Below are 27,428 nucleotides of genomic sequence, written 5' to 3'. Positions count from 1 at the left end.
TGGCTGCTCCCTCATCCCATCCAGAGGCAAGGCACTCATGAAGCCTCAAAGACAGGTTTGGAAAGTGTTTTCACAGAAGTGTTTTGTCTCCTCCTCCAGTGTGATCCTTACATCAAGATCTCCATAGGGAAGAAATCAGTGAGTGACCAGGATAACTACATCCCCTGCACGCTGGAGCCCGTATTTGGAAAGTAAATTGGGGCATCTTGGGTCTTGGGGTGGAGGAGCCAGACAGGATAACCCACCGTCTAGTGGGAGAGATGTGACTGGCACTGTGAAGTCCGTATCTCTTGGAGCAAAACTGTATTCCTTAAATCTTGCATGTCTATGGGGGCATAGCCTCAGTTAGCCCTTCTTTAGCTGCTAAAGACTTGATCCCAACAGAAGCTCCTAGTTAAACGCTAAACAATTACGTCTAAGATCAGAAATCTACATGGCTTGAGCTCAGGAGTTTGAGACCAGTCTGGGCAACATAGCAAGACCCCATCTCTACAAAAAATAAAAAACTTAGCCAGGCATGGTAGTGCATGCCTGTGGTTCCAGATACTTGGGAGGCTGAGGTGGGAGGATCCCTTGAGCCTAGGAGTTTGAGCTTACAGTGATCTGTGATCAAACTACTGCACTCCAGCCTGGGTGACAGAGCAAAACCCTGTCTCAAAAAAAAAAAAAAAAAAAGAAAGAAAGAAAGAAAAAGTAGAAATCTGTGTGTAAGCTCAGAAGATGCATTTGCTAATTCTTTTTTTTTTTTTTTAAGATAAACTTTTACTTTGGAATAATTTTAGATTTACTAAACAGTTACAGAGACAGTGCATAATTTCCACTTACTCAATTTCCCCCACTGGTAACCCCTTACTCAATTTCCCCCACTGGTATCATCTTACCTAACCATGGGACATTTGTCAAAATGAAGAAATCATCATTGGTGCATTACGATTAACCAAACTAGACTTTTTTTAAAAGGATTTCATGTTTTCCCACTAATGTCCTCTTACTAATGTCTCAGGATCCAATCTGTTATACGACATTGCATTTAGTAATTAATTCTCTGTAAGTGTCCCACATGTGTTTGTAGCAAGAGCTAGAGGAAGAATGTAGACCCAAGATAGTAAAATGATTCCTGAAATCTGAGAACAAGGAAAGGAAGAATCAATGCCCATTGCATGGGAGTAATTCCTAGGCATCCTGAATTGCTGTTTGGATGTGAGCTTGTTTAGGCCAGAGAGGGGAGGATGCAGAGGGAGGGTGGCAGCTATTTCTCCCGCACCTGCAGAAGACACCTACTGTTCTGATGTCATCAAGTCACATATTGCACTTATAAACTGGAGTCTGTTGAGTTAGTTGTGGTCACTCACCCTGCAGTGAGGACCCAGTCTCCTTGGAGAAATGCAGCTTTTGAAGGTGAACCAGCCCTGGCCAGTGATGAGCCCCCACCAAGCAGGGATTGGAGGGAAGTGGTAGGTGGGAGAGAGGAACTCTGTATGAGTTCCAGGGGCTGGCGAGCTCCAGGGGCTGGCGCAGGGCCTCAGGCTAATGCTGATGGGGCAGTGGGAAGGGCCTGTTCCACAGTGGGTGGGGGTGTGTCAGGACTCAGGGGAGATAGGGGAGCCAGTGCAGGAACACACCCCTCCCATGCCTGTTTCCCCATCTCCCCCCAGTCCTGGGCAAGCTGGTCTGCCTGGTGCTTTAAGCCTCCTTCAGATCACAACAGAAACCCTTCCGTTCTATAACCCATGTGTCAGACGAACACAGCGCATGAGGTGGTTTTTGTCAGCATGTATTCCATGGCGTTACCTTCTCCTTTCCCCTGAGGAAACTGACAGGCAGGTGACTTTTCTGCTCACATTGAGCTCAGCCACTTTAACTCACGAACCCAGTCTCAGGCCATAACCCACTGCCCATTTGTATGGAATCCCAAGCTCCCTGATGGCTCTAGGGGAGTGTGTCCCCTCTTTGGATGCAGTTGTGTGTGTATATGTGTGTATGTATGTGTGTGTATGTGTGTATATGTGCACATATGTGCATGCGTGTGTATGTATTTGTGTGTATGTGTGTGTATATGTGTATGTGTGTCTGTGTTCGTGTGTCTGTGTGTGTGGTGTGTGTATATATGTGTGCATGTGTATTTGTGTGTATATATGTGTGTAGGTGTATGTGTCTGTGTGTCTATGTGTGTGTGTCTATGTGGCATGCGTGTATTTTGTGTGTGTGTGTGTCTCTGTGTCCATGTGTCCGTGTATGTGTGTGGTGTGTGTATATGTATGTGTATTGTATGTATGTGTGTGTATGTGTATTTGTATATGTGTGCGTGTATGTGCATGTGTATTTGTATGTGTGTGTGTATGTGTGTTTGTGTCTGTGTGTCTGTGTGTGGTGTGTGTATATGTGCATTTGTGTATATGTGTGTGTATGTGTGTGTGTCTGTGTCCATGTATGTGTGTGTGTGTACGTGAGTACATTTGTGTGCCTGTGTGTATATGTGTGCACGTATGTGCATGTGTGTGTCTGCGTGCATATTTGTGTGTGTGTGTGTATGTCTGTGTCCATGTGTCTGCATATGTGTGTGGTGTGTGTATATTTGTGTATGTTTACGTGTGTGTGTGCGCGCGCGCACGCGCGTGGTGTAGGGAAGGAGGGGCCCTGCCTTCCTCCCTTCCTGGTCCAGTGTTTCTCCCTTCCTGCTCTGGCTGACCTCTGAGGTTCTGACTCCTGCAGTGTCTGGGCTGGGGAGAGGGCCCGTCTCATGTGCCCACCACCGCTGTCATCCGGGTACTCTCTGGACCACGGATGTTGAAAGCCGACTTATTTTCCTGTGGGTGCTTTCCAGAGGTTCCTCAGAGAGCCCCCCGTGAGCCCTCCCACTGCACTTTCTGGGATATGGCAGATGCTGCGTCCCTTTAGCTGCTGTCCCCAGCCCCTGGTTCTCAGATGGTCAACTCCACAATCTCTCGCTGCTACAACCCTCTGGGGGTCTCACAGGGCAGGATTCAGAGCAGTTCCAGTCTGGCCTCAGAGTGGTTTCTTCTCCTCCCAGGAAGTCCTTGTGTTCCTTGCCCAGGCATGGGCCAGAGTGCAGCTCCTCCCAAATGTGGCCCCTGCCCTCCTTCTCCATGCCACAAGTTGCTTAAGTTTCCCTGAGCATGTACCAGGTGCCAGGCTTGTGTCTCCCACCTGCAGGGAGCTCATTTTAGGGGGAGAAGGGAGAATACCTCTCCCTTTGATGCCCATGGTAGATGGAGTTCTCAGATACAGCAAGAGCTCTCGCCAGAGAAATCTTTTCAGAAATTCTCCCTCCATCCCATCCCAGAAGTGGATGTGAAGAGTCCAGAAAGCAGGTCCCAGGCCTGGAGTTTCCAGTCATCGATAAATTCCAAAGCTCTGGCCCCTTGCTCTGGAGTACCAGTCGTCGGTAAATTGGAGTCCCCCAATTTACCGGGAGTCCTCCCTGGACTGGAGGTACCAGTCGTCGGTAAATTCCAAAGCTCTGGCCCCTGGCTCTGGAGTTTCACATCTCTTGCATCTGTTGTCTCCTGGTGTCGTGGTCAAAGCTTCAGTTTTAATGTGCATTTCCAATTCATTCTTTCGGTCTGTGGTCCATCAGGCAGGCACTTGCCTTATGCCCAAAACAGTTTATTTGGGAAAGTCCTGTCCCCCCTCCCCCTACACACACACTCAGGCCCAGTACAGCAGTGCTGTGGGTGGTTGGGCCTGTAAGATCTGTAGGGGGCCCAAGGAAAGAAGACTCCCTGGGGTAGTTTCGAGCTCTTGTCCTGCCCTGCCTGTCCCTTGGGTGCCCCGTGTTGGCTGACATCGGGAATCTGCCCCTCCTGCAGGATGTTCGAGCTGACCTGCACTCTGCCTCTGGAGAAGGACCTAAAGATCACTCTCTATGACTATGACCTCCTCTCCAAGGACGAAAAGATCGGTGAGACGGTCATCGACCTGGAAAACAGGCTGCTGTCCAAGTTTGGGGCTCGCTGTGGACTCCCACAGACCTACTGTGTGTACGTGGATGGGGGCTGGTTGCCTGCTTCTTTGACAACACACCACCCCTGTCTTCTCTGACAACACACCACCACTGAGCACTTACTGTGTGCCAGCCCTGGGCTTAGCACTTCCTAGGCGTTCTCTCATTGAGTCCAATGGGAGTCCTATCCCCACTCCACAGATGAAGAAACTGAGGCCCAGAGATGTTATTGCTTGTAAGTGGTGGAATTAGGATTTGAACCAAGAACCTGGCTCATCACATTGTTATAATCCAGTTATCTGTAATGCACATAGAAGGCCTAGAGAGGGCTAGGTACCTGGAAAGGGAGAGAGGGAAGGAAGGCAGGAAAGAAGCAGGGGAAACAGATGACAGGACATGTGTGCTGCAACTGGGCCCGAAGGGGAATTTTGTGATGGTTTATGTCAGGGGAATGCATGTGAGGACTGCACCCCTCTTCCCACCATCTCAAGTCTTCTCTGGGTCTGATTATCTAACTCTGGAAGTTGAAAACATTTAAGTTGCAATTCCATACTTAAATGAGTCCTTTTCTCTCTGAGCCTCCATTTCTCCATCTGTAAAATGGAGATGCCCAGTCATGGTGAGCAATCAGATGGGACACCCACTGTAAAAGCAAGGAGTGGGCAATGCTGTGCATGGGGGTACACCAGTCCCTGCATGCCCCTCTACCCTCATGAGTGTCCTTGAAGCATCTCATCTATGTCTTGTGCTTGCTCCTCAGCTCTGGACCGAACCAGTGGCGGGACCAGCTCCGCCCCTCCCAGCTCCTCCACCTCTTCTGCCAGCAGCATAGAGTCAAGGCACCTGTGTACCGGACAGACCGTGTAATGTTTCAGGATAAAGAATATTCCATTGAAGAGATAGGTGAGCTGCCACATGACCCCAAACCATGGTGGGCTCTCGCTGTATCCCTCCCTCTCTCATCAGACCCTCTGCTACCATAAAAGGCCCAAGCGGACATAACCCACATCAGCAGGCTGTGGGTCTCTCCAGGGCAGCACAGATGGGCTCCACTTGCACTTGGTACTTTGAGGACCAGTACTGACCTGTGATGCCACTGTGAAAATTAGAGGTCAGGGCACAGCCAGGGTCAGAGTGCAGTCCAAGGCCAGGTTGGGGCCCATCTGAGGGCAAGATCAGAGGTGAGTCTGAAGCCAGTGTCAGGGTCAGAGTTAGGCTCAGTCTCTTTCCGGCATTGGCTGGTCTGACTCTGGTTGGAGTTTGGGGTACAGTTCACTTCTCAGAAACAGTTTTCTACTTGAATTGCACCAGCCTGGCAGCTTGACCCTGATGGTATCTTCCAAGCTCCCCACTCACAGCCCATGCATCTAAAGGATCCCAAGGCAGGCAAGCCTTGTAGTGCCCCCAGTCCTGCCCAGGGTCCTGCCCAGCTCTCCTGGCTGAGAATCCCGCCACATGCTCTCCGTGTGTCTGAGATGCCCGCAGGCCTGCATCACCCACTCAGAGCAGCTCAGACTCCCCAGAGGTGTTTACAGGCCCAGCTGGCCCCTTGCCTCCTGGTTGCTTCAGAGATGTTTGATGTCAGAGCTGGTGCCAAGGTTATAAAAGGGAAATGATGGCTTTGATGCCCCCATCCCCCACCCCCTCCTCCTTCTCATTCTGTTTTCCTGACTCTCCCAGGTCATGGCTGAGCCAGGCTCGGCCATAAGGCGCCCCCTGCCCTGCCCCCCTTCATTCCCTTTTCCCATAGAATGTGCATCTGTTTTCGGGGGAGTCTCATTTCCTTCTACTAGTCTGTGAGCAACTTTAGCACAGGGCCATGGCTCGTGGTCATAAAGTCATAGGAAACAAAAGCCAGAAAGCTAGAGATGGTGAGGTCCAACATCTGCCTGCTTTTACAGATGAGGCTGGTAAGACCAAGAGTGGTGAACGACCTGCCCAACGTCACCCAACCAGCTAGGGGCAGAGCCAGGTTCCTGGCCCTGTGTGCCTTCTGAGGTGCATGCCTCTTCCTTTGAGGCCCCTACTGAAATGGGCAGGGCAGGTCTGATGGGTGAACACGTGTGTGTACATATAGGTGTGCATGAGCACACCTGGGTACATGTACAGATGTGTGTGTCCACCATCAGCTCCCCAAGCCAAGGCCTTTGACATAGTGGGCTCCAAGTTCATGTTGTTGGATGGTTGGCCAGGCTTCTCTGGGTCAGGAATACCCCATGTCTTCTCCCCACCTGTAGCACCAGTTTTTGACCCATCCCCTAGCAGGGAGGAGCTGTACCTGGGACGCACCTGGGGACAGGCACCTGGGGACAGGCACCTAGGTTCATGCCTAGTCACGCACCTTTCCTAAGTGAGCATGTGATCTCAGCTGCTCTGCTGCTAGTTGTGTGGCTTCTCTGTGCCTCAGATTTCTCTTCTATAAAATGGGGATAATAACAGCACTCAGCTTCTAGGATCCTCATGAAGATTAAATATGTTAATAGCTTGAAGAATAGTGTGTGGCACGTGGTTCCTGCTCTGGAAGTGTTTGCTGTTATTGCTATTATTTTAGCCACTGCTAATAGTAGAACAACTTATGTGAACGAGAGCATAATACTAACAGCACTAAGATGCCAAATCTAGGAGTAAAGGTTGCTGAGGCTTAGAGTTGGGAGCAGTCAGGGAGAGCTTCCTGGAAGAAGTGGGCTTTGGAGACAGGAGGATTTGTATGGTGGAAAATAGGAATAAAAACTATAGAACAGGCTTGGTAGAAATGATGGCAATGGGGAATCTGGATTTTAAGCCTGGAGCTAGTGGACAGCAAGATTTCCCCTATCAAAAGTGAGACATGAGGACCAGAAAAAGTGCATCTGTGCTGGGGGTGAGGCTGCAGGGGTTAGAGCTTCTTATGACTCTTAGGCAGCCCTGCTCAGCCCGTTCACTGGGCAGCCCCATTATCTCTTGCTTCCCCAGCTCCTGCAACTTTTTTGTCTTCTCTCTGGGGCAGAGGCTGGCAGGATCCCAAACCCACACCTGGGACCAGTGGAGGAGCGTCTGGCTCTGCATGTGCTTCAGCAGCAGGGCCTGGTCCCAGAGCACGTGGAGTCACGGCCCCTCTACAGCCCCCTGCAGCCAGACATCGAGCAGGTAGGACCTTGACCCTTGGGTCCCAGAGTCCTCGAACTCCAGAAAGCCCCAACCCCAGGGACAACGTGGATATCCCAGAGGAGCCAGTGGGTCCCTTGAGATTTGGTCAATCCTTCCTTGACCCATTTCTTCACAGTCTGAGTGCGGCCATGGTTGGCCTGGGAGGGGCTCTTTAGGTCCTGGCTTCCTCTGGCTGCCTCCATCCCTCAGGGCCTGCGAAATGAGGCTGAGCTTCTCCCCTCACCCCTGTAGGCCTGGCCTCCGACCTCTCCTTGTCACCCTGAAGCCTCTCTGTTTCAGCCTGACTTCAGGTTGGATTCCCCCATCCAACCACTATCTGTCAGTGACTCAGTCTCAGATGCCCGGCCCTGTGCTGGGCTGCTGTGGGGTATGCAGCCAGGGTGGCCCTGGCATCCTATGACCAAATGACAAAGCCACCCACAGAGAGCAGTCCTCAGTGGGAGGGGAATCCTCCCACGCTGAAGGGCAGGGACCACAGAGACAGCAGCCTTGGGATGGTGACAGGGAGGGCTTCCTGGAAGAGGTGAGCTCAGAGCTGGGTTTTGGAAGAGGAGAAGGGGAGACAAGGTTATAGGCAAAGAGAAAGGCCAAAGTGAGCCATGAGGATGCCTTTGTGAATGCCAGAGGACATTACCTCTGTTGTTTGGAACTGAGCTCTCTCTCCACCTAGGTGGTTTGGCTACCGGCCTCCCCAAAGTGGCACAACAGGTGTGGAAACTTCAGCTCTTTCATCTTCTAGTTCTGTGACCCTGCAGAAGTGACTTAATCGAATTACTTCAATTCCTGCTCCTTCTGCTCTAAGATGAGACAAATTCACACCTCGCTTGCAGAGAGGGAGGAGGATAAGGGGTGGGCAGGGAGAGTGATGTCCTGCCATGGAAGCCTTCTGAGCCCTCCATAGCTGAACGGTGCTCTTTGACACGCCACGACTGTGCACATGCCATTCCCCTGGCTGCCAAGACTCAGCTCAGCCACCACCATCTCTGAGAAGCCCGCCCTGACCCTTGACCCCCAGGCACAGGCCCAAGTCAGAGGCCTGTGGGGCAGTGGTCACCTCTGCGGTTGACCCTGTAGTCCCCTGTTTAGGGCAGTGAGGCTTTCTCTGGAAGGGCCTGGGTTTCTCTGTTCTGTGCCCTCAGCATCTGGCCCAGAGCAGGTGCTTGGTAACAGCTGGTTAAATGAGAAGGGTGGGGAGAGAACGGACCCTGTCTCCGCAGGGGAAGCTGCAGATGTGGGTCGACCTATTTCCGAAGGCCCTGGGGCGGCCTGGACCTCCCTTCAACATCACCCCACGGAGAGCCAGAAGGTGACTTGCCCAGCCACAGGCTCTGAGCTGGGCTGAGGGGTGGGGGCGTTGCAGCCTGCTGTGGGCGGGACTAGGCGGTTGCTCTTTTCTGCCGGGCTTCAGGCTATTTGGGCCATGGAATACAGTTCTCGTTTGGGCCTGGGCCAGTGTCCAGCCAGGTAGGCATCGAGTCCTCTTGGACCAGTCTGCTTCTTGGCTTCTTGGCTTCTTAAGGCCTTCCCATCCTTTGGTAGGAAATCTAGGTGGATTAGAGTCATACCTTTCCCCAGGTTTTTCCTGCGTTGTATTATCTGGAATACCAGAGATGTGATCCTGGATGACCTGAGCCTCACGGGGGAGAAGATGAGCGACATTTATGTGAAAGGGTAGGGAGCCAGCGTCCTCTTGCCTGTCCAGCTTCCCGCAGCTCCCGTGCTCCCTCTGGGTTGTGCACGGCACGGGGGGCTCTGGCTCAGGGAAGGGGAGAACAAACAAACTTCCAATGAGGGCTCCTGGGGGTGGTCCCTGCCTTTGGGGAAATCGCTCTCCCACCAGATTTCTTTTTCTGCACTGAACTTTGGGTTGAACTTACAAGTTTAGTGGCTGGGAAGTTAGAATGTTTTCAAATTTATGGCACATTTTGTACATCGTGCCGATTTCCTGGGAATTCTTTTTGCGATAAGCTCATTTACCTTCTTAACTCCTTGTCTGCCTAAGTTGACGATGTATATACTGTGTTGGAAATCTTAATGAGAACTATTCTCTAAAAACATGTATGTCTAGTTGGATGATTGGCTTTGAAGAACACAAGCAAAAGACAGACGTGCATTATCGTTCCCTGGGAGGTGAAGGCAACTTCAACTGGAGGTTCATTTTCCCCTTCGACTACCTGCCAGCTGAGCAAGTCTGTACCATTGCCAAGAAGGTCAGTGTCCTTCCGATTCCCTGTGGTGCCAGCACCAGGGCTTCTAAAGTTAGTCTGACCTGACCACCAAGTCCCTGCCTGGCAACTGTCACAATCTCACTGCTGCCCCACCATGTTGGAGCTACCACTGCCATCTCCACATGGCCACCACCTCCACTGTCCCAGCACTGCCAGTGTCACCACCACTGCTGTCTCAGCATTGTGTGATGGCCTCTGTCCCATCACAGCCAATGTCACCGTGGCTGCTGTTCCATCACTACTGGTGTTATCACAACTGTTGCCTCCTCACTGCCAAACGTCACCACCACTGTTCTGTCATTCATGGCACTACCGTGGTCCCACCCCTGCTGTCATTACCCCCAAAGCCACCTCCACCATCTCTGCATCCACCCCTTTTCCACTCTCTTCCACCATCTTTCCCATCCCCAGCCCTGCCGCCACCCCATGGCCACCTCATGATCACACAGTGCCATATCCATCATTTGCAGCTAAATCCAGATCCCAAAGTCACTGCCTCCCTCCCTACCTCAGACAAGTTAAGCAGCAGGAAGGACCATGGGGTCTGAGTGGGTAGAGTAGGGACACCCAGCATGGCCTTCAAAAGGGCAGTGGGGCAGACCCCATGGGGGAGCTTCCCAAGAAGGCCAGTCTGGCCTATAGATCATGGTGTCCACAGGATTGGGAGTTGCTTGGCTAAGTCTTTCTCATATCCCATTTTCCACATCTGTGCCTATGGTTACCGTCCAAGCTAGGTCACAGTCCAAGTGTGCCTGCAAGGCCCACAGCCATCACCCTCCTCTCTCCACTGCCACCTCTCACTACAGGCCAAAGGCACCTAGGGAGACCTGGCTTGCATCAGCCAGAGGGGAGGCTGGATTTGGGGACCTCGGTCTCTGTGTCTCAGCATCTGCTAGTTTAGGTCTCATCTGGGGCATCAACTTTTTACCCCTGAACTAGGCAGAACTCGAGGGCAGCCAGCCTCTTCCTGGTAGGACCAGGCCTGCCCTCAGAGAGCAGCCCCCAGAGCACAGAATGGGTGCTGAGGGCAGTGGAGACTTCAGGGCTATGCTGGTTGGAGGCAGAGGGGTCTCTGCTGTAGCTTCTGGCCATCCTTGTCCCACCCGGCATTAAATTCCACCCTGAGGTGCTCTCCAACTCAAGGGGGTAAATGCCTCTCTGGCATCTGGATTCTGCTGGCCCGATTTCCTTCCAGAGGTGGCTCAAGGCTTTAAGCCTCAAAGCTCCTATGACTCCTTGTCTCCTGAAAGGAAGGGGATATATGACGCGTTCCAGTGCCTGGATTTTCTTGATTCTCTTCATTACATCCCCTCTGCATGGCCCTTCCCAGCCTAACATGCAGGATCATCTGCACATTAGAGAAAGCAAAATGTTCCGCGGAACATTCTGAAACCATGAAACAAAAGAAAACATGGATTCAACAGAGTTAAGTGGATCCCTTTACCGAGCCATTGCTGTGGAGTGACTGGCAGAAAGCAGAATTGAGCAACAGGGTTCTGGGAGGTCAAGGAAAGCATGGGCCGTTTGCAGGTTGAGCCTCGTTTGCTGCTGTTCAGTGTGCTTCCCTGTCATGAGCCTGTTTCCATCAGAAAGCCAAGGTTGCATCTGCCCCAAGACACAGCACTGCCCCAGCCAGCTCTGCTGTGGACAGAGGGAGAGGGGGCCTGGGAGTGGAGAGGGAGGGCTGCGCCCCCAGTGGCACCCCCAGGGCTCACCTACAAGGGCTGGAGACTGAGACCGAGAGGAATGGGAGGTGGGACAGCCCCTTCCTCATGACAGGTGGAGATGTGGATTAGGAGTGGCTGTTTTGTCTCTGAAGTAAGAGGAGAGATGATCTGGTACTGGGGCAGGTGACTTGAGACCAGTGGAAAAGGCTGGAAAGAGCTGCTATGAGTGACAGTGAGGGAGGGACACAGAGAGATGGGGAGGGAATGTGACTGGCAGCACAGAGAGGGTTACCCGGCAGTTCTGGGGACCCAGGTGTGGTTGCTGATTAAGAATTTGGGGTGGCTCCATTCTGGCAATGTTGTGGTTTTGTCTCTGCATCATAGGGCCTGGTCAGGAGGAAGGAAGAAGGGGAGAGTGGGGCCAACCCGTGGGCGAGTTCCAGAGGAAGACAGGGGTCGAGGATATGGAAGGGACTGCCTGATGGCCAAGAGGGTCTTGGTCAGACTTGGGAGAATGAGAAGCTCATAGGGGAGCAGGGGTGGAGAGGAGGAAGAGAGGTCAGAGAGTGGAAGGAGAGGCTCACTGGGAGGGAAGGCCAGAGGGGAAGGGACGTTCTCTGTGATGCCAGACTCTGGGGAGAAGGTGGCTGGAAGGAGGGGCGGAGAAGGTCAGAAGAGGAGGCTGAGAAACAGAAACAGAGGACACGTGGCTCTGAAGTCAACCAGAGGTGGGAGACAGAAACTGGCTCGGCCGAAGGCGGAGACAGAAACTGGCTTGGCCGAAGGCAGAGCCAGAGGGTCCCTCTTGGAGTGAAGGGACCCTGGGAGGCAGGCAGAGCAGTGGCCTCAGTGGGGCACCAGTTAGCTGGGTTGGGCTGAAGGATCGAGTCTGGATGGGTTCGTGCAGGGGCACTGCACAGCCTCTGGGCTCCCTGGGCCTGCCACGGAGCCAGCCCTCTGCTGTGGGGTTCAGGGCCTCTGGCAGGCAGGCCCTCCAGGGACCCCATTAACCAGACGAGACTGTCGTAAAGTACAAGGTCTCCTTTCATCCGGCGGCTTTGAACCACCACTGGTTGCCCCGGCCTGGCTCCCCACCTGGAGCCCAGCACACCCACTGGGGCCTGCCTGCACGTCAGGCACCCACCCTGCAAATAAACAGCTAGTAAAAGCGCCCAGGCCAGGAGCATAATGAGCGCCTGGGACCTGGGGGGGTTCATTCTCCAGGCTGGAGCCCCAGCCCAGCTGCTCCCACCAGGGGCCGTTTGAACCTCTGGCTCATTACCGAGCCCATAAACCAAGCTGGCCAGAGGAATGGAGGCTGCTGGCGGGCCATGCAGGCGGGCCTGCGGAGCTGACCATAAAAGCTCGCCAGAGGAGGGAGGCACCTGCAGAAGGGCTGGGGCCCGGAAAAGGGGGGAGGCACCAGACAGAGGGCTGGAGGTGAGGGGCCAGCTGGAGACCTGAGCCCCTTCCCCAACCCAGGCAGCAGTCCAGGCCGTGGCTGGGTGCTTTGCACGGGGACTAGTCCTCACGGGGCAGGGGTCATGGTCTCCGGTTCGGGAGCTCACTGGGATTTCCGCGGCCAACCTCTGAGGCTGGGGTGGCCACACAGCAGGCCCTGGCTGGACAGCAAGGGTGGGTTTACCAGGCATTTGGTGGAGCTTTTCCCCTGCAGAGTTGGGTCCAGGCCCTTGCTCTGACCCGGCACTCAGGACTTGGCACCCACCATCTGCAGGGTGGTCACACTGTTTCCTGTCCTTGCCACTCACCCAGGGGAGAGTTATAGTGAGAAAACAGAGAACAAGACTGCGCTGGAAAGCCCTAGTGACAGTGCTGTGGGTTGAGTGTGGCTGGACTGAGGGGTGCTCCCCGGCCTCCGCATGTGCAGTCCCAGACCGCTCAGTTGCTCCATGAAGCCTCCGTGGGAGGAAGCCCAAGATGACCTTGTTCCAGGCGAGCTGGTCTGAGGGAGGTGGGGTGGGGAGAGAAGGGCCCCTCCTCTCCTTTCAGCAGGAGACGGAACTTCCCAGCATTTCAGGCTTTGGCTTTGCCCTGGGTCAAGCTCTTGGAGTAAAGTTGGGTGGGGTGGAGAGAGAGGAGCTGGGGTCTAGATTCCAGTGCTAGCTCCTTACAGCAGCGTGCTGGGAGATCCTTCTATGACAGCCAGGGTAGGGTGGGGTCCCTCAGGGTCTCAGTTACCCCACCCTGACCCTGAGATGCCAGGTACAGAGCAAGGTTTAAGGTAGAGAGCAGGACTCTGGAACCCAGCTGCCAGGGTTTGAGTCCAGCTTGCCACTTCCTAGCTATGTGGTCTTGGACAAATTACTTGCTTTGGTCTCCTCCACTGTAAAGATAGTATCTCCTTTACAGGTGGTTGGAAGGATAAATGAGTTCATAGCAGTAGAGGGCCAACGCGTAGGAAGCACGATATTAATGTTATTATTATTAGTGGTCAGACCTCAGGCACATTCCTTTAACTTCTCCAAGCCTCACCTTCATCATCTGTAAAATGGGAGTGATAACCTTGACTTACAGAGTTGGGAGGATTAATGGAGCCATCTTATGTGAACTGAGCCTGCACGGTGCCCTTTTGGGCCCTTGAACACTGCCTTCTGGGATCTGTCCTTCCCAGTCTTCCCACAGGACCTGGCTCTGGCAGGTCCCTTGGGGACATCCTACTCCTCTGCCTCCTCCAGGCAGCCTTCCAGGCTGGAAGGGAACACTGCCTCTCTCTAACCTTGCTTCCTTGCATCCTTCTCTGTTCCTCTTCCGGGTCAGGATGCCTTCTGGAGGCTGGACAAGACTGAGAGCAAAATCCCAGCACGAGTGGTGTTCCAGATCTGGGACAATGACAAGTTCTCCTTTGATGATTTTCTGGGTAAGCACTATTGCTAGAATCCCATTCTGCACATGGGGGCTGCCCCAGAACCCACACTGTGTGTTTATGCCACTGTTGGACCCTTGGGGAAGCCTAGCAGGAGGAGTGATCCCACTTTCTGCTTTCAGGGAGCTCAGGGTCATGTGTCCCCAGTGTTAAGTGAGGTGTATGACACACAGCAGTGTCAGAGTGATTGGTGGCCACTGAGGGTGGGCCTGTCAGTAGAGGTGGCACTGAACACTGGGCCATGTTGGATGATGGGACTCAGATATGTAAGTATGCGAAGGACGCAAGTGTGTGCTGCCTGTCGCCAGCTGTCTGGCCTCACATTTGACACAGACTGAGCCCTGTGAGTGAGGGTCTCAAGTCAGTCTTCATCCTTGTGCCTGTGTGACCGACTGAGTGAACAAACCCAGGCTCCATCCCCATTACCCCCAGACAGGGTTCTAGTGGGAAGGGCTGTGATGAAATCTGGGACTGGGGAGCAGGGAGGCTGGGTTGAATGGAAGGTGGTGATGGTGGCCTTGTAGGGTTAGGATATGGGGACAAGGAGGAAGACATTGTATGGGGCCTGCACGCTCATCTGTGAGAGCAGTGAGTTCAAGATAGCCCTGTCATGGCTATAAAGGTTAACTCTGGAAAATGTGGTCTATCCATACAATGGGATAGTATTCAGCCATGAAAGCAATGAAATACTGATACATACTACACTGTAGGTGAACCTGAAAACATGCCAGGTGAAAGAAGCCAGACACAAAAGGTCAAATATTATATGGCTTCATGTATATGAAATGTCCATAATAGGCAAATCCATAGAGATGGAAAATAGGTTAGTGGTTGCTAGGGATTGGGGGAAGGGGGGATGGGGAGTGACTGTGATGGGTAAGAGGTTTCTTTTTGCGGTGATGGAAAGGTTCTGGAATTAGATGGTGGTGAAGGTTGCACAACTCTGTGAATATACTCAAAGCCACTGATTTGTACACTTAAAGTGGTTAAAGTGGTGCATTTATGTGAGGTGGATTTTACCTTGATTAAAAAATAAAGTGAGCTTGTGAAAACGGCAGCCCAGGAAGTCAGGATCCCTGGTTTCTAGATCCATTCTGCCACTTGGGAGCAGGGTGGCCTAGAGCCCTCTTGGGGTAGCCCTTGATGGAGAAGGTGAGTCGTTCTTAGCTGAGCCCTGGGGCCCCTGCAGGGGATATTCTGAGGCGCGGCTTCCGGCAGTGGGGAGAAGGCTGCCTGTTCACTTGACTGTTCCCCCGCCCTGCACACCTGGCCTGGCCAAATGCACAGAGAACTTTGTTATAAAAGCATCAGGTGCAAAAAGGGTGGCACCAAGTTTGACTTCTATTATTTTACTTATTATTTTGTACATAATTCCTGTAGAGGAATTAGAAAATGCAGGTAAGCAATGCCTCCTCCCCACCTTAATCTCACCACCCAATTTCCACTAACATTTTGGCATGTATTATTGTATTATATATTATTTGAGACTTAAACAAACATAAGTATTTTATATATGTATTTATATATACACATGTACATGCATACATATATAATATATACATATATTCATATGTATATGAATGGATTTCTATTACACAGACTGTTTTATATCCTGATTTTTGAAAAACCTAATATTCCAAGAACATCCTTTCTGGTCAGTAGGTATCGATCTGCATTTATATCTCCATCATCACACTTAATGCCTGCCTATGTTTTGTCATAGACGTGGGCCCTGTTTTGATTAATCCTCTCCTGGTGGGTATTCAGGTCATCTCCAGGTTTCCCAATGTGAGTAACACCCTCGGCATATGCACATCCTTCGATCCTTTGTGCATATCTTTCCTTAACTCTGAGAAGTAGATATGTTTTTGTACATTTTAATGGCTTTTGAAACATTTTGTTCAGTTGCCCTCTAGAAAGGTTTTACTTGTTTATACTCCCACCTGTGCCCTGTTTGTACAGGGTGCCATTTTCCCTAAACTTTTGCTACCACTGTACATTAAAAAAAAATTGCCAATAAGATATTTCCTTTTTATTTGCATTTTTTATTGCATTTAAGGTAGAACTTTAAAATATATTTATTATCCGTATTGTGGAATTTTCTTCATGGTTTTGCAATATTCATCTTTTATTATTGATTTTCAGAGACTTTTATGTATTAAGAATACATTGCAAATAATTTCTCCCAATTTTTCTTATGCTTTAAAATTTTTATGGAGACTTTTTTTCTTACAGACTTTGTGAATTTATGGCATCAATCTTTCCTTTATGAAGTGAGGCTTTAGAAAATTAGTTTTTAAAAGAAAAACAAAAAAAACCCTGTGTTTTTTACTGACTGAGTAAATCATGTTCAAAGTAAAGTTAAACAGACTCATCCTTTGTTTTAAAAAATAAAACCATTAACGAATACTAGCTTTTATATCCACGAAATTTTTCTTTTCCACCTTCATAATTTGTTTTCTAATTACATAACTTGTGTCTTTTGAATATTTATTACTTTTTAATTTTAAAGGTAATGGTTAAGCACCTATAAGCTCACCATCCAGATAGCCTGTGTTTCCTTACAGTCTTTTATGTAGATCATGCTGAGATAATGTGTGTGTATGTGTGTGTGTGTGTGGTTTAATATTCTGACATTTGCTTAATATATTGGCACCATATTTCAAATAGAAAATAAACATTCATTCATCTGCACTGGAGGGATGGAGAAATATATGGGTGGGTGGAGCATAGATGAATGCCGATATACAGTTGAATAAGTGGACAGACAGGTGGAATAATAACCTGATTAATGGATAGATATAGTGCTTAACAAATGGTAGCTATAGAGGAATGTGGATAGTTAGGTCAAAGCAGACGCACAGATGGAAGGACGGATTGATAAATGGATGAGTGGAAAGAAAGAAAACTAGAAAAAGAGTTATATTTAATGTTCGGTTATAGTAACTATGCATTCTACACTGAAAAAAATTGAAACACTTTTGCATGGTGTTTGAGAATTTCTTTAATTTGGCTTCAGAAAATAATTTTTCTATTGATCTCTCTTAATCCCTTTGGCAACCTATGCTCCAATCCCATTGACTTTATCAGATTATGATTAGATTAGGTGAAACCACATGAAATTGCTGTTTAAATGGGTCAAAGATCGTTAAATACAAGAATTTTCATATGGTTCAACCTAATAGCTGAAGGTATCCTGGGAGATGATAGATAAAAGGGATGATTAGATAAAACAATAAAAAAAGATGGCTGCTTGGATAACTAGGTGGTAGATGAAAAAGACTGTTGGATGAACCACAGTGAGGTACCGCTTCACACCTACTAAGATAATAGTAATAATAATAGTAAGAATAATAATAATAAACCAGAATATAACAAGTGTTTTGAGGATGTGGAGAAATTGCTGGTGTGCTGGGACATTGTTGGTTTGAGTGTAAAATGATTCAGCTGCTGTGGAAAACTGTTTGGCAGTTCCTTGAAAAGCTGATCATAGAATTGCTAATGAACAAAGAATCCTACTCCAGGTGTGTGTGTACCCCAAAGAATTGAAAACAGGGACTCAGACATTTGTGTGCTAACGTTCACTGCAACATTATTCATAATATGAAGTTAAAAGATGGGAACAACTCAAGTGTCCATCAACAGATGAATGAATGAACAAAGTGTGGTACAGGTTAAATATAACTTATCTGAAATGCTTGGAACAGAAGTGTTTCAGATTTCTGATGCTTTTTGGATTTTGGAATAATTGCATATACTTAATAAGATATCTTTGGGATAGGACCCAAATCTAAATACAAATTTTTTTTCATATATACTTTGTAAGCATAGCCTGAAGGGAATTTTATAGAATATTTAAGATAATTTTATGCATGAAACAAAGTTTAAGTACGTATGTGTGGAGTTTTCCACTTGTAGCATTATGTTGGCAATCAGAAACTTTCAGACTTCGGAGCATTTCAAATTTCAGATTTTCAGATTATGCATGTTCAACCCGTATATGCCTAGAATGGAATCTTACTCAACCATAAAAAAAATACAGATTAAAAAACACTACTGATATATACAACAAGGATGAACCCTGAAAACATTATGGAAATCAAAATAAGCCAGACACAAAAGAACAAATATTGTATGATTCCACTTATATGAAATATCTAGAATAGCCAAATTCGTAGAGACAGAAAGTAGACTAGAGTTTACTGGGGCGAAGGGGAGGGAGGAATGGGGAGTTATTGCTTAATGGGTGCAGAGTTTTTGTTTGGGGGATGAAAAAGTTTTAGAAATAGTAGTGATGGTTGCACAGCATTGTGGCTGTAATTAAAGCCACTGAATTGTACACTTAACATGGTTAAAATAACAAATTTCATGTTATATGTATTTTACCATGATAAAAACAATTAAAAAAATTGATGTATGGCTGTTTATAGACGGTGTATGAATGGATTTGTACATAGATGAGTAATTGAAGAGGTGTGGCTTTGTTAAGGGTGAGTAAATAGGAGTGGATGAACATGCATATGAATGCATGAGTAGATGAATGGGAAGCTCTATAGATGGAATGGGAGACAATGGGTAGGGAGGTGGAGAGTTCGTGAGATTTTACCTGTGGCTCGGCCATGGATAGAAGCTGGTGACAGAGGAGGTGACTGAGTTTTTCCTGAACCTGCCCTGCCTAAGGGTGGCTACAGGCTGGCAGTGATCGAGAAACCCTTGGCCAAAAACCACCTCTCTGTTGCAGGCTCCCTGCAGCTCGATCTCAACCGCATGCCCAAGCCAGCCAAGACAGCCGAGAAGTGCTCCTTGGACCAGCTGGATGATGCTTTCCACCCAGAATGGTTTGTGTCCCTTTTTGAGCAGAAAACAGTGAAGGGCTGGTGGCCCTGTGTAGCAGAAGAGGGTGAGAAGAAAATACTGGCGGTAAGTCTACTTCCTCCAGCCCCAGTGGAGGGCATGGGGGAAGCTTCTTCCATAGAAATTGTCAGAAAATACGTCATCAGAAAATACATGCTTACTGTTCCTCCTCCTTTCTCCCCCTCTCCTGCCCCCATCCCCCCTCTCTCTCTATTTTCCAAGGCATTCTCCCTCTTTCCTCCCAATTCCCAGCCGCCTTCTCCTTTGCGGCTCACATCCCAGGGGAAGCCTATTTAAACCAAAAGATTACTCTGTTTATACTCTACTCATTGGCTTTAATAGTGACCTGTGTCCTGGGTTCCCTCTGATCTGGACTTCCTGGGTGAATGGGCGGGGGTCATGCCTCTCCCATTTGAGCAGGACCCTCCAAGGGACCATCCTTATTCTGCTCTCTGAGAGGTCTGCTTAGAGGGGTGACTGGAGGGCCCGAGAGAACCGTCCTTCCCCTGAGTCCACAGCAGCCATGGAGAGGAAGTTAATCCCTGAAAGTTTACTTAGAAATTTCAGGCAGCCAGCCAACCCTGAAAGTGGTCCTTGAAATTGAATATACTTGTTATATAAAGAGTGGTAACAATAAGAAATACTAGTACCCCAAAGGAAAAATGAGAAAACGACATGCACAGATAATTCACAAAATAATTACCAATGTCTGCAAAGCATTTTTAAAAAGGTTTAGTCTCTCTAGTAATTAAATAAAGGGATACAGTAGTCCCCCCTTATCTGGAGGAGATATGTTCCAAGACCCCCAGGGGATGCCTGAAACTGCAGATAGTACTAAACCCGTATTATGTACTGTGTTTATTCCCATCTATACATATCTATGAGAAAGTTTAATTTCTAAATGAGGCACAGTAAGAGATTAACAACAATAACTAATAATAAAATAGAACAATTATAACAATATATTGTTATAAAAGTTAGGTGAATGTGGTCTTTCTCTCTGTGTGTCAAAATATCTTACTGTACTGGCCCACGGGTAGCTGAAACCCTAGAAATCAAACCCGAAGATAAGGGAGGACTACTGTATTTTTAAATGTGTTTTTTTTGTCTGTTAAATTATATACATTTTTAAAACAGAAATGCTCATTGCTGCTGAGCATGCAGAGAGAAGACAGGCCCCCCTTTTACTTCTGCTGGGAGCGCTAATGGTTTCACTGTGTGGAGGAAGAAATTTGATAACATATAGTAACAGATTTAACAATATTTATGCCCTCGGACTCTGTCATCCGACTTCTAAAATCCTTCTAAATAAATAACCCAATAAATTTTAAAAGTCTAGGTTCTGGGATATTTGTTGCAGCATTATTTACCCTATCAAAGAGTTGGAAACAACCTAAATGAACCAAAATAAGTAGTTTACTAAATAATTATGGTCAACCATCCCATAGAATGTTTGGCAGTCATTAAAAACCGAACTTTAAAGAATAGACAACTACATAGTGAAATATATTCCGAAGTGAAAAAAGCCATCTATGGAACTGTATATGCACAGTGTGACATTTCATACGCTTGCAGAGAAAATCAGCTATGATGCATGCAGATGTTAACAGTGCTTGTCTCCATGTAGTGGAAGTATGGGTGGCAGTCTCCCTTCTTTATACATTTCTGAAGTTTCCAAATGTTTTACAAAGAGCAGGTGCTGCTTTTATGTTCAGAAACCCTACATCTTTTTTTTTAAATAATGAAGTGGCCCTTATGTTTTTTCTGGCCTGGTTACTTTCCAGGCCACTGAGCAGAGCCTTTGTGCCCCTAACCAAGTGCTTTCTGTCCCCTCAGGGCAAGCTGGAAATGACCTTGGAGATTGTAGCAGAGAGTGAGCATGAGGAGCGGCCTGCTGGCCAGGGCCGGGATGAGCCCAACATGAACCCTAAGCTTGAGGACCCAAGGTCAGTGCCCAGCCCCTGAGCCCCAATGCCCACAGGTCTGGGGGTATAGGCCACAGTCCAGGAGGCATCCCATTGCATGGCCATGTAGAAGTCACAAAGCCCACGTGGCTCAGAGAGGGGCACGACTCATCCAAGGCCACACAGTAAGTTAGGGGGAAGGTGATGGGCATCTGTCCAGAGAACACTGGGCTCAGCGAATTCAAGACGCAGGTGCTATTGGGTACCTGTTGGTTGTGTGCCAAGCATGCTATCCTATGCATGTGTACATTGTGCTATGGAACCTTCCCTGCAGGGTAGTTGTTATTATCCCTTTTACAGATGAGGAACAATCTCAGCAAAGTTAAATAAGGGCATTCCAGCTAGGACAGTGGTGAAGCAGAAATGCTCTCACCTGGTCTGATTGGCTCCAGAGCCCGATCAAGGTCTTGACCCTACCAAGCTGCCTTCGGTGGCTCTCCTATGGTGCCAGTGTGACTTTCAAATGGTTTTTCAGCCTTCATTTTTCCATCTGTGAAATGGGGAGCCCAATCCCTGTCTTCCCTACATCACAGACCTCTTAGGGAGATAGACCAAGCCAATGGATGTAGATGCTGTGAAGGCAGTTACAGGGGCAGAGTCACTGAAAGATGGCTGTGGGGGCTCAGGAATGTGTTTGCTGGATCCCGCCCCACCAGCCTACTTGGCTCAAGGTGGATTTAGCATAGATGGCTCAGTTAGTCACCATGCTGTGATTAGCACCGTGTGCCTGAGTGCCATGGGGCTGGCAGAGCAGTGAGAGGCACCCTTGCCTAAGGATGCTGGGATCTGCACAGGAAGAAAAGAGAGACCCGTGAGACACCAGTGTGCAATCTGATGTTAACGGGGCCATGATGGAGACCCAGAATCCTCCACGTATTTTGAGTTGTGGAGCTGGCCTAGGGAAAGGTTTTGAGATTCTTGGTTGTGAGAGAACCAGCTTCCTATGTTCTCTTCCCACCGTTGTTCCCTGAGCATGGACTAGCCATGTGCATCTGGGCAGGTGTCTTGGCTTATCTGGGGCTCGGTGGGCTGGAGAGCACTTTGAAGCACTGCCCAGCTCCTAAATCTGTAGTTTGTGATTAAGTCCTGGGTCAGGAATGGGCGAGGGCACCAAGGAAGGTGTCCTGGAGAGGATGGCAGAGAACTGGGCCACTGAGGATGCTTAGGGCAGCACCCAGAAGAGGAGGGCAGCACAGGTGGGGGTGATACTGTAGCAAGGGCTTGGGGGAGAGGGAATGCAAGGTGCAAAGGGCTAGTTTAGGGACAGGGCCTGGGCAGGTGCTGGGGGTGGACTGTGGAGGGCCAGGCCGTTGGACCTGCTGTTGAGAGAAGAGTTTGGAGAAAGCAGCCCTAGTACAGGATGCCCAGTTGACCTCCGGGATCTCGCTTCCAGGCGCCCCGACACCTCCTTCCTGTGGTTTACCTCCCCATACAAGACCATGAAGTTCATCCTGTGGCGGCGTTTCCGGTGGGCCATCATCCTCTTCATCATCCTTTTCATCCTGCTGCTGTTCCTGGCCATCTTCATCTACGCCTTCCCGGTGAGCAGGCCTGACGACACTGTGGTGGGGGAACTCTGGGTCTAATGGGGGAGTTCATCATTGTCCTCAAAGAGCTCTCCCAGTCTAATGGAGAGAAGTAACCTCTGTCCTTGGAGAGCCCCTGGTCTGATGAGGATACAGAGCCCAGCTCTGGGGAGTCTCCAATCTGGTAGGTGTACAAAGTTCTACCCTTGGAGGCTCTTAGTCCAGTGAGAGAAACTGAGTTCTTGCCCTTCATGGTGAGACAAAGCTGTCCTCAGCAAGCCCCTAGAATTTGTAATCCAGGGGTTAGGAGAAGATGAGTCCCTTTGGGTTGCGGTGGGCAGGGGGACTTTCTGGAAGGGAGGTGTGGAACCGGGTCTGAAAGGAAGGTGAGATGTTGATGGCAGAGCAGAGAAGGTCCCTTTGTCTTGACAGCAGTTGCAAATCCAGAGGAAGGGAGGAGCTGGGGCTGGGAGAGCATCTCAGGGTCCACCTGAGGCACTCAATAGAGTGTGTCCTGCCTCCTGCAGCAGGTGGGCATAGGGAAGCTGTCGGGGAGCGGGAGGCTGGCCCAGGAGCCCTTACTTGGCTCGGTGCCCATTTGGGTTTCCTTTCACTTGGTAAGAAGCCAGTTGATGAGCTTGTAGGGCCATACCAGAGGTGGCTGTCATGCCCTTGCTCTGTGGGGCCCTGCCTGGGGGAGGAAGGTCCCTGCCTGTGCTTCCCCAGCCCGTACAGCTCATCAGGGAACCCGGATCACCAGGGAGCCTCCCCCAGTGTCTCTGATACTTTAGACCTTGAAGGGGTTGCAGCATTCTCAGGCTGACACCTGATTTCTAATGCTCTTTAAAATTTAAAAGAAATCTTTTTAATATGAAAACTCCAACCCTATATAAAAGTGGAGAGAATGGTGTAATCCACCCCTTGAGGACCTTATGTTGGTGGCAAAGACGCAAACACCCAGAGAAGGAAATGGCCTGGCTGTAGGCTGCACAGTACTCCATGCACACTCCCAATCCAGGGCTCACTGTGATTCCCACTTCAGGCCTCAGTCCTGGTCAGCACCAGGCCACTGGCCCAGAGCATTGATCCCATGGCAGACAGGCTGCTTGGGGAACTGCCCCCAGGTGAGCTCTTTGCTTTGTGAGTCCTCCAGGAGGAGGAAAGGGCAAGAGCCCCCCCCCCCCCCAACACTGCAGCTGGCTATGCCCGTGTCTGCAGAATGCACCTCAGAGAGGAAGAGAGTTATAACCACACACCTTTCCATGCCGTTCCTGACAGCTGAACTGAGAGGAGCTGGGGAAAGGATGTCTGGTTTGGATGTCCAGACCAGCTACCATCTGGGCCATAGTGACTAAGGAGAGTCTAGAACCAGGGTGGTGAAGGGTCTGCCTACAGGCCAGGCCTGCTAAGCTGGCTGTGGTCACCTGAGGCGCAATGGAGAAATGTTTCTGAGGTTCTGAGGTTTGTCCATCAGCAAAATCTGACTGTGGTCCAGGGTAGATCTAGGTTGCAGGGACTCGAGGTGTGTACGATGTGGGAGGCCTCTTTAAGCCAAGGGAGACGAGATTACAAATATAAGCTGAGATACAGGACTGTGGAAGGGTGTGTGCACGTGTGGTGTCCTGCAGCATGAGCTGTTGCTGTGACCTGAGATCCGGGGTCAGGCCCCAGGACTTCTGCCTGGTGTCTCCTGCCCAGGGGGCACCCTTCCCAGCCTGCCTCAAGCTCCTCCTCCCATTTGGAGCCCAGCTGGCCAGTGTTCAGTTAGCCACAGAGACTCTAAGCATGTGTGTGCGTCTGGGAGGTAAGGGCGTGTTTTGGGGATGAGGGAGAAGAGGATGAGGCCTCATGCCACTGGGGAGTGCTCACTTCCCTGGGGAGACATTGAAACCAGAGAGTAAGGAAAAGTACTGTGGATGATCAAATGCTCTTTTGGGAGGCTCAGGCCGTGGGAGTTTAGGAAGAGAAGAGCTGGTGCAGACCCTTGCCCTCGGTGTAGTCGGAGGACTAGCAGCAGTAGCACCAGGGAACTCACTAGAAACTCAGAGTCCCCGGCCGGCCCCGGCCTGCTGAGGGGGAATCTGCATGTAGGCACATGATGGTCGGAGAAACCCTGTTGGATGTGACAGAGCTCTGTCGCTGGAGTCAGGATTACGGACTCTTCCTGTGACCTTGGCAAATCCCTCCTGCTCACATGAGGAAGGGGCTGCACTAGGTTAGCTCTGGCCTTCTGTGGCTGGGACTGTGCTTAGGGGAGCACTGTCATCTTCCCTGGCTGCTGTATATTAAGCCAAGCCTCCTTCTGAAAAGCCAAGGGGAGGGGAAAGGCAGGTCCAAAGTGGCATCGCCACCACCCATGACATGCCTAAGCCCAGCCCCTGCCAGCTGCACCCTGCACTGCTAGGCTACTGGGCAGCAGATCTAGGCCTCCAGGGGCCTGGGGAAGGAGGCCCTGCTGCCTGGCTGGGAGAGGAAGGAAAGATTTCCAGTCACTTCCAGCCTGTGGTCCTTCCTCATCGCTGTGGGCAGAAGCAGAGTGGTACTGTGGGGGGCCTGGTCAGAGCTCCTCCCTGTCTCCTGTCCCCCCAGCAGCGGGCCACTCTCCTTTGAGTTCTTCTGGAAGTTGTCCTCTTTAAAATATGGACCCTGCTTCCCCTCTCCCAGGGCTGGTGTGGGGGTGTCAGATCCTAGGTAAGGGGTCTAGGGATGAAGGGGGCGGCCTGGGCCTGAGGCTACAGACTGGCTTTGCTCACAGGTCTTTGCTACAAGCTGAGCACATCCTGCCTCCTTCTACCCAAGTCACTCATTCATTTGGCCAGTACCAGATGATGAGGGCCGGGCCCTGGTGACCCTCACCTGGCTTTCAGGCCATGGGACAGAGGCTGCCTGCCCCAAGCCAGGGTCTAGTGGAGAGGGGCCCAAGGACAGGGCAGCTTCCTCCAGTTGGCCTAATCCCCTACCCTCTTGGAAATTCCCCTGGGAGGGGTATGAGGGGGCAGCCTGTCTGATTCCTCTCAGCTTCCCCCTCAGAGCCAGCCGGGAGCAGGGCCAGCATGGGGAGGCAGGAGGCGTTTGGCGGGGAAGGAGGGCCGGCTCTGTTTCCAGAGTTGGCTTTCCCCAGCCGGCGCTGGGGAACATACTGTCCCAATTAGGAGCCCTGTGTTGTGTTGTATGTGTTTTCATGGTTTTTGGGGGGAGAAGTGGGGAGGGGAGGATACTGTCAATCCTGCAGCAGGCAGGGCTCAATCAAGGGTGCCCTGTCTCTAGTGCTGGGCTGTGCCGTGGGTCATCCACGACAGCCCATCCCCAACTCTCTCTCTCTGCTTTCTGGACAGGGGTGTGATGACCTGTAAGCCCTGGGCTGCCATGTGGGGGAGGACCCTGGGCCCCACCTTCAGCACCTGTCTGATGGAAGAGGCCAGGTCCAGGGTGCTCAGAGTCCTCTGGGCAGTCAGCTGGAACCTGGAAATGGGCCTGGCTTGATGGGGGAGAAGACAGAGCAATTTGGGCAGCTTTGGCCCCCAGGTGGGAGGGTGCGGGTGGAGTTTTGGAGGGTATGGGTTTGCCTGATGGGCTGGAGCACTAGGCAGGGCCGAGTGTTGAGCCCCACATGGTATGGATGGCAAGTGGTGAGGGCGAGGCGTGGGCAGGTGGTTGAAGAGCCACGAGCGTCCTCTCCCAGCCTCTTGCCTGTCGGCAGCTTAGCCCCATCCTCTGAGCCCCAGGTCTGGGACAGCTGCTCTGGCTGTGCCTGCCACAGTGGGATCACCATGGGTCCCTGTCTCCTCCCTCCCTCCAGAACTATGCTGCCATGAAGCTGGTGAAGCCCTTCAGCTGAGGACTCTCCTGCCCTGTAGAAGGGGGCGTGGGGTCCCCTCCAGCATGGGACTGGCCTGCCTCCTCCGCCCAGCTCGGCGAGCTCCTCCAGACCTCCGAGGCCTGATTGTCCTGCCAGGGTGGGCAGACAGACAGATGGACCGGCCCACACTCCCAGAGTTGCTAACATGGAGCTCTGAGATCACCCCACTTCCATCATTTCCTTCTCCCCCAACCCAACGCTTTTTTGGATCAGCTCAGACATATTTCAGTATAAAACAGTTTGAACCACACAGCAGTGTCAGTGTATGTATCTCTACAGTACCTGAACAGGGTGTGACTGTGAAGGGGGATATGCCTGGGTGGGCGGGGAGGGTGGACGGGGTATGGGTGCTGCTTCCAGCCCAGCCTTCTGGAGGGAGAGGCAGCTGAGAAGCAGTGGGTGGGGCCCGTGGAACTGCTTCTTCTTTCACAAGACTGGTTGGGGGTGGGGTGGGCTTGGGGCTTGGTGTCTGGTTTGCCTTAGCCCCGGCCTCCTCTGTCTCCTCTCCAATCCAGGACTTTCCCCTTTCCCCCTGCCTTCTCCTTACTCGGGCACCCCCCGTCTCCCAGGCTGCCCTTTGCCTAGGAGGGCAGCTACCTGTATCTTCTGGTTTCTTTGACCATGCTAGGGAAGAGGTTCCATTTTATAGAAAGGGAACTCCAGTGGGGAGGGTTCGGCCAGAAATCCCCTAGGCAGGGAGGCCACTGTACCTCTGGCTTTGGCCTATTCCCATAGAATCCTGGGATTTCTTGCGATTCTCTCTCTCTGCTTCCTCTCTCTGCTTTAAGAATCTGATCCGGACAAAGACACCTTTTTCTTGTGGTCTAACGCTTAGTTGTAGCCATTGGTTTGACATTTCCTGCAGGAATCAGGCTTAATCTACAGAAGCAGCAGGAACATACTTGGAGAGAAAGCCAAGAGCTTGAAAACATCACATTTCCAAGAGTCTCCTGCGTCTCTCGCCTGAGGGGCTGAACTCTGTGAGCACAGAGCTGGCAGCCTCCACTCCCGTTACCCAGCGGGTGTCCCCTGTTTTCCACGGTGACCCTGCATCCTGGCCCAGTCCTCCTTGGCTCTTCACTGATTGGCAGGACTGGGGGTGGTTGGGACAGGGTTGATGTCTGGAACCTGCCTGGGTGAGGGAGCTACACCTTGAAAGCAGGCTGCTTCTTACTTCAGGAGAGCTTCAGGCTAGAGGTGGCTATGAGTCCTGAGACCCTGACACCTGAACCCTAGAGCCAGGGGCCACGCCGCACGTAGGACACAGCAGGGACTGGGGTCAGAGCTTTTCTGGGAAGGTCAGTCTGGTGCTGAGCCTTCACTGAGCACACTAAG

At 50.7% G+C, this 27,428-nt stretch overlaps 1 protein-coding gene across 15 annotated transcripts in view; it reads left to right on the top strand.

The window, feature by feature from the left end:
* Positions 1 to 26,343, top strand: part of DYSF (dysferlin) — a 234,636-nt gene extending 208,293 nt beyond the window's left edge. For all 15 annotated transcript variants that reach the window (XM_063594854.1, XM_003808180.8, XM_003808176.8 and 12 more), the window contains 12 exons: positions 100 to 191; positions 3,831 to 4,001; positions 4,725 to 4,867; positions 6,951 to 7,090; positions 8,329 to 8,417; positions 8,687 to 8,782; positions 9,180 to 9,321; positions 13,785 to 13,884; positions 18,632 to 18,810; positions 20,581 to 20,690; positions 22,102 to 22,249; positions 26,034 to 26,343. In XM_063594854.1, coding sequence (XP_063450924.1) covers positions 100 to 191; positions 3,831 to 4,001; positions 4,725 to 4,867; positions 6,951 to 7,090; positions 8,329 to 8,417; positions 8,687 to 8,782; positions 9,180 to 9,321; positions 13,785 to 13,884; positions 18,632 to 18,810; positions 20,581 to 20,690; positions 22,102 to 22,249; positions 26,034 to 26,072 — 1,449 coding nt within the window. In that variant the 3' untranslated portion in view covers positions 26,073 to 26,343. The remainder of the gene's footprint in view (positions 1 to 99; positions 192 to 3,830; positions 4,002 to 4,724; positions 4,868 to 6,950; positions 7,091 to 8,328; positions 8,418 to 8,686; positions 8,783 to 9,179; positions 9,322 to 13,784; positions 13,885 to 18,631; positions 18,811 to 20,580; positions 20,691 to 22,101; positions 22,250 to 26,033) is intronic.
* The last annotated feature ends 1,085 nt before the right edge of the window (positions 26,344 to 27,428 follow it).

This window comes from Pan paniscus, chromosome 12 (assembly GCF_029289425.2).
Source record: "Pan paniscus chromosome 12, NHGRI_mPanPan1-v2.0_pri, whole genome shotgun sequence".
Taxonomy (NCBI): domain Eukaryota; kingdom Metazoa; phylum Chordata; class Mammalia; order Primates; family Hominidae; genus Pan; species Pan paniscus.
The sequence above is the reverse complement of the archived record's forward strand: the minus strand, read 5'-3'. Positions and strand labels throughout refer to the sequence as shown.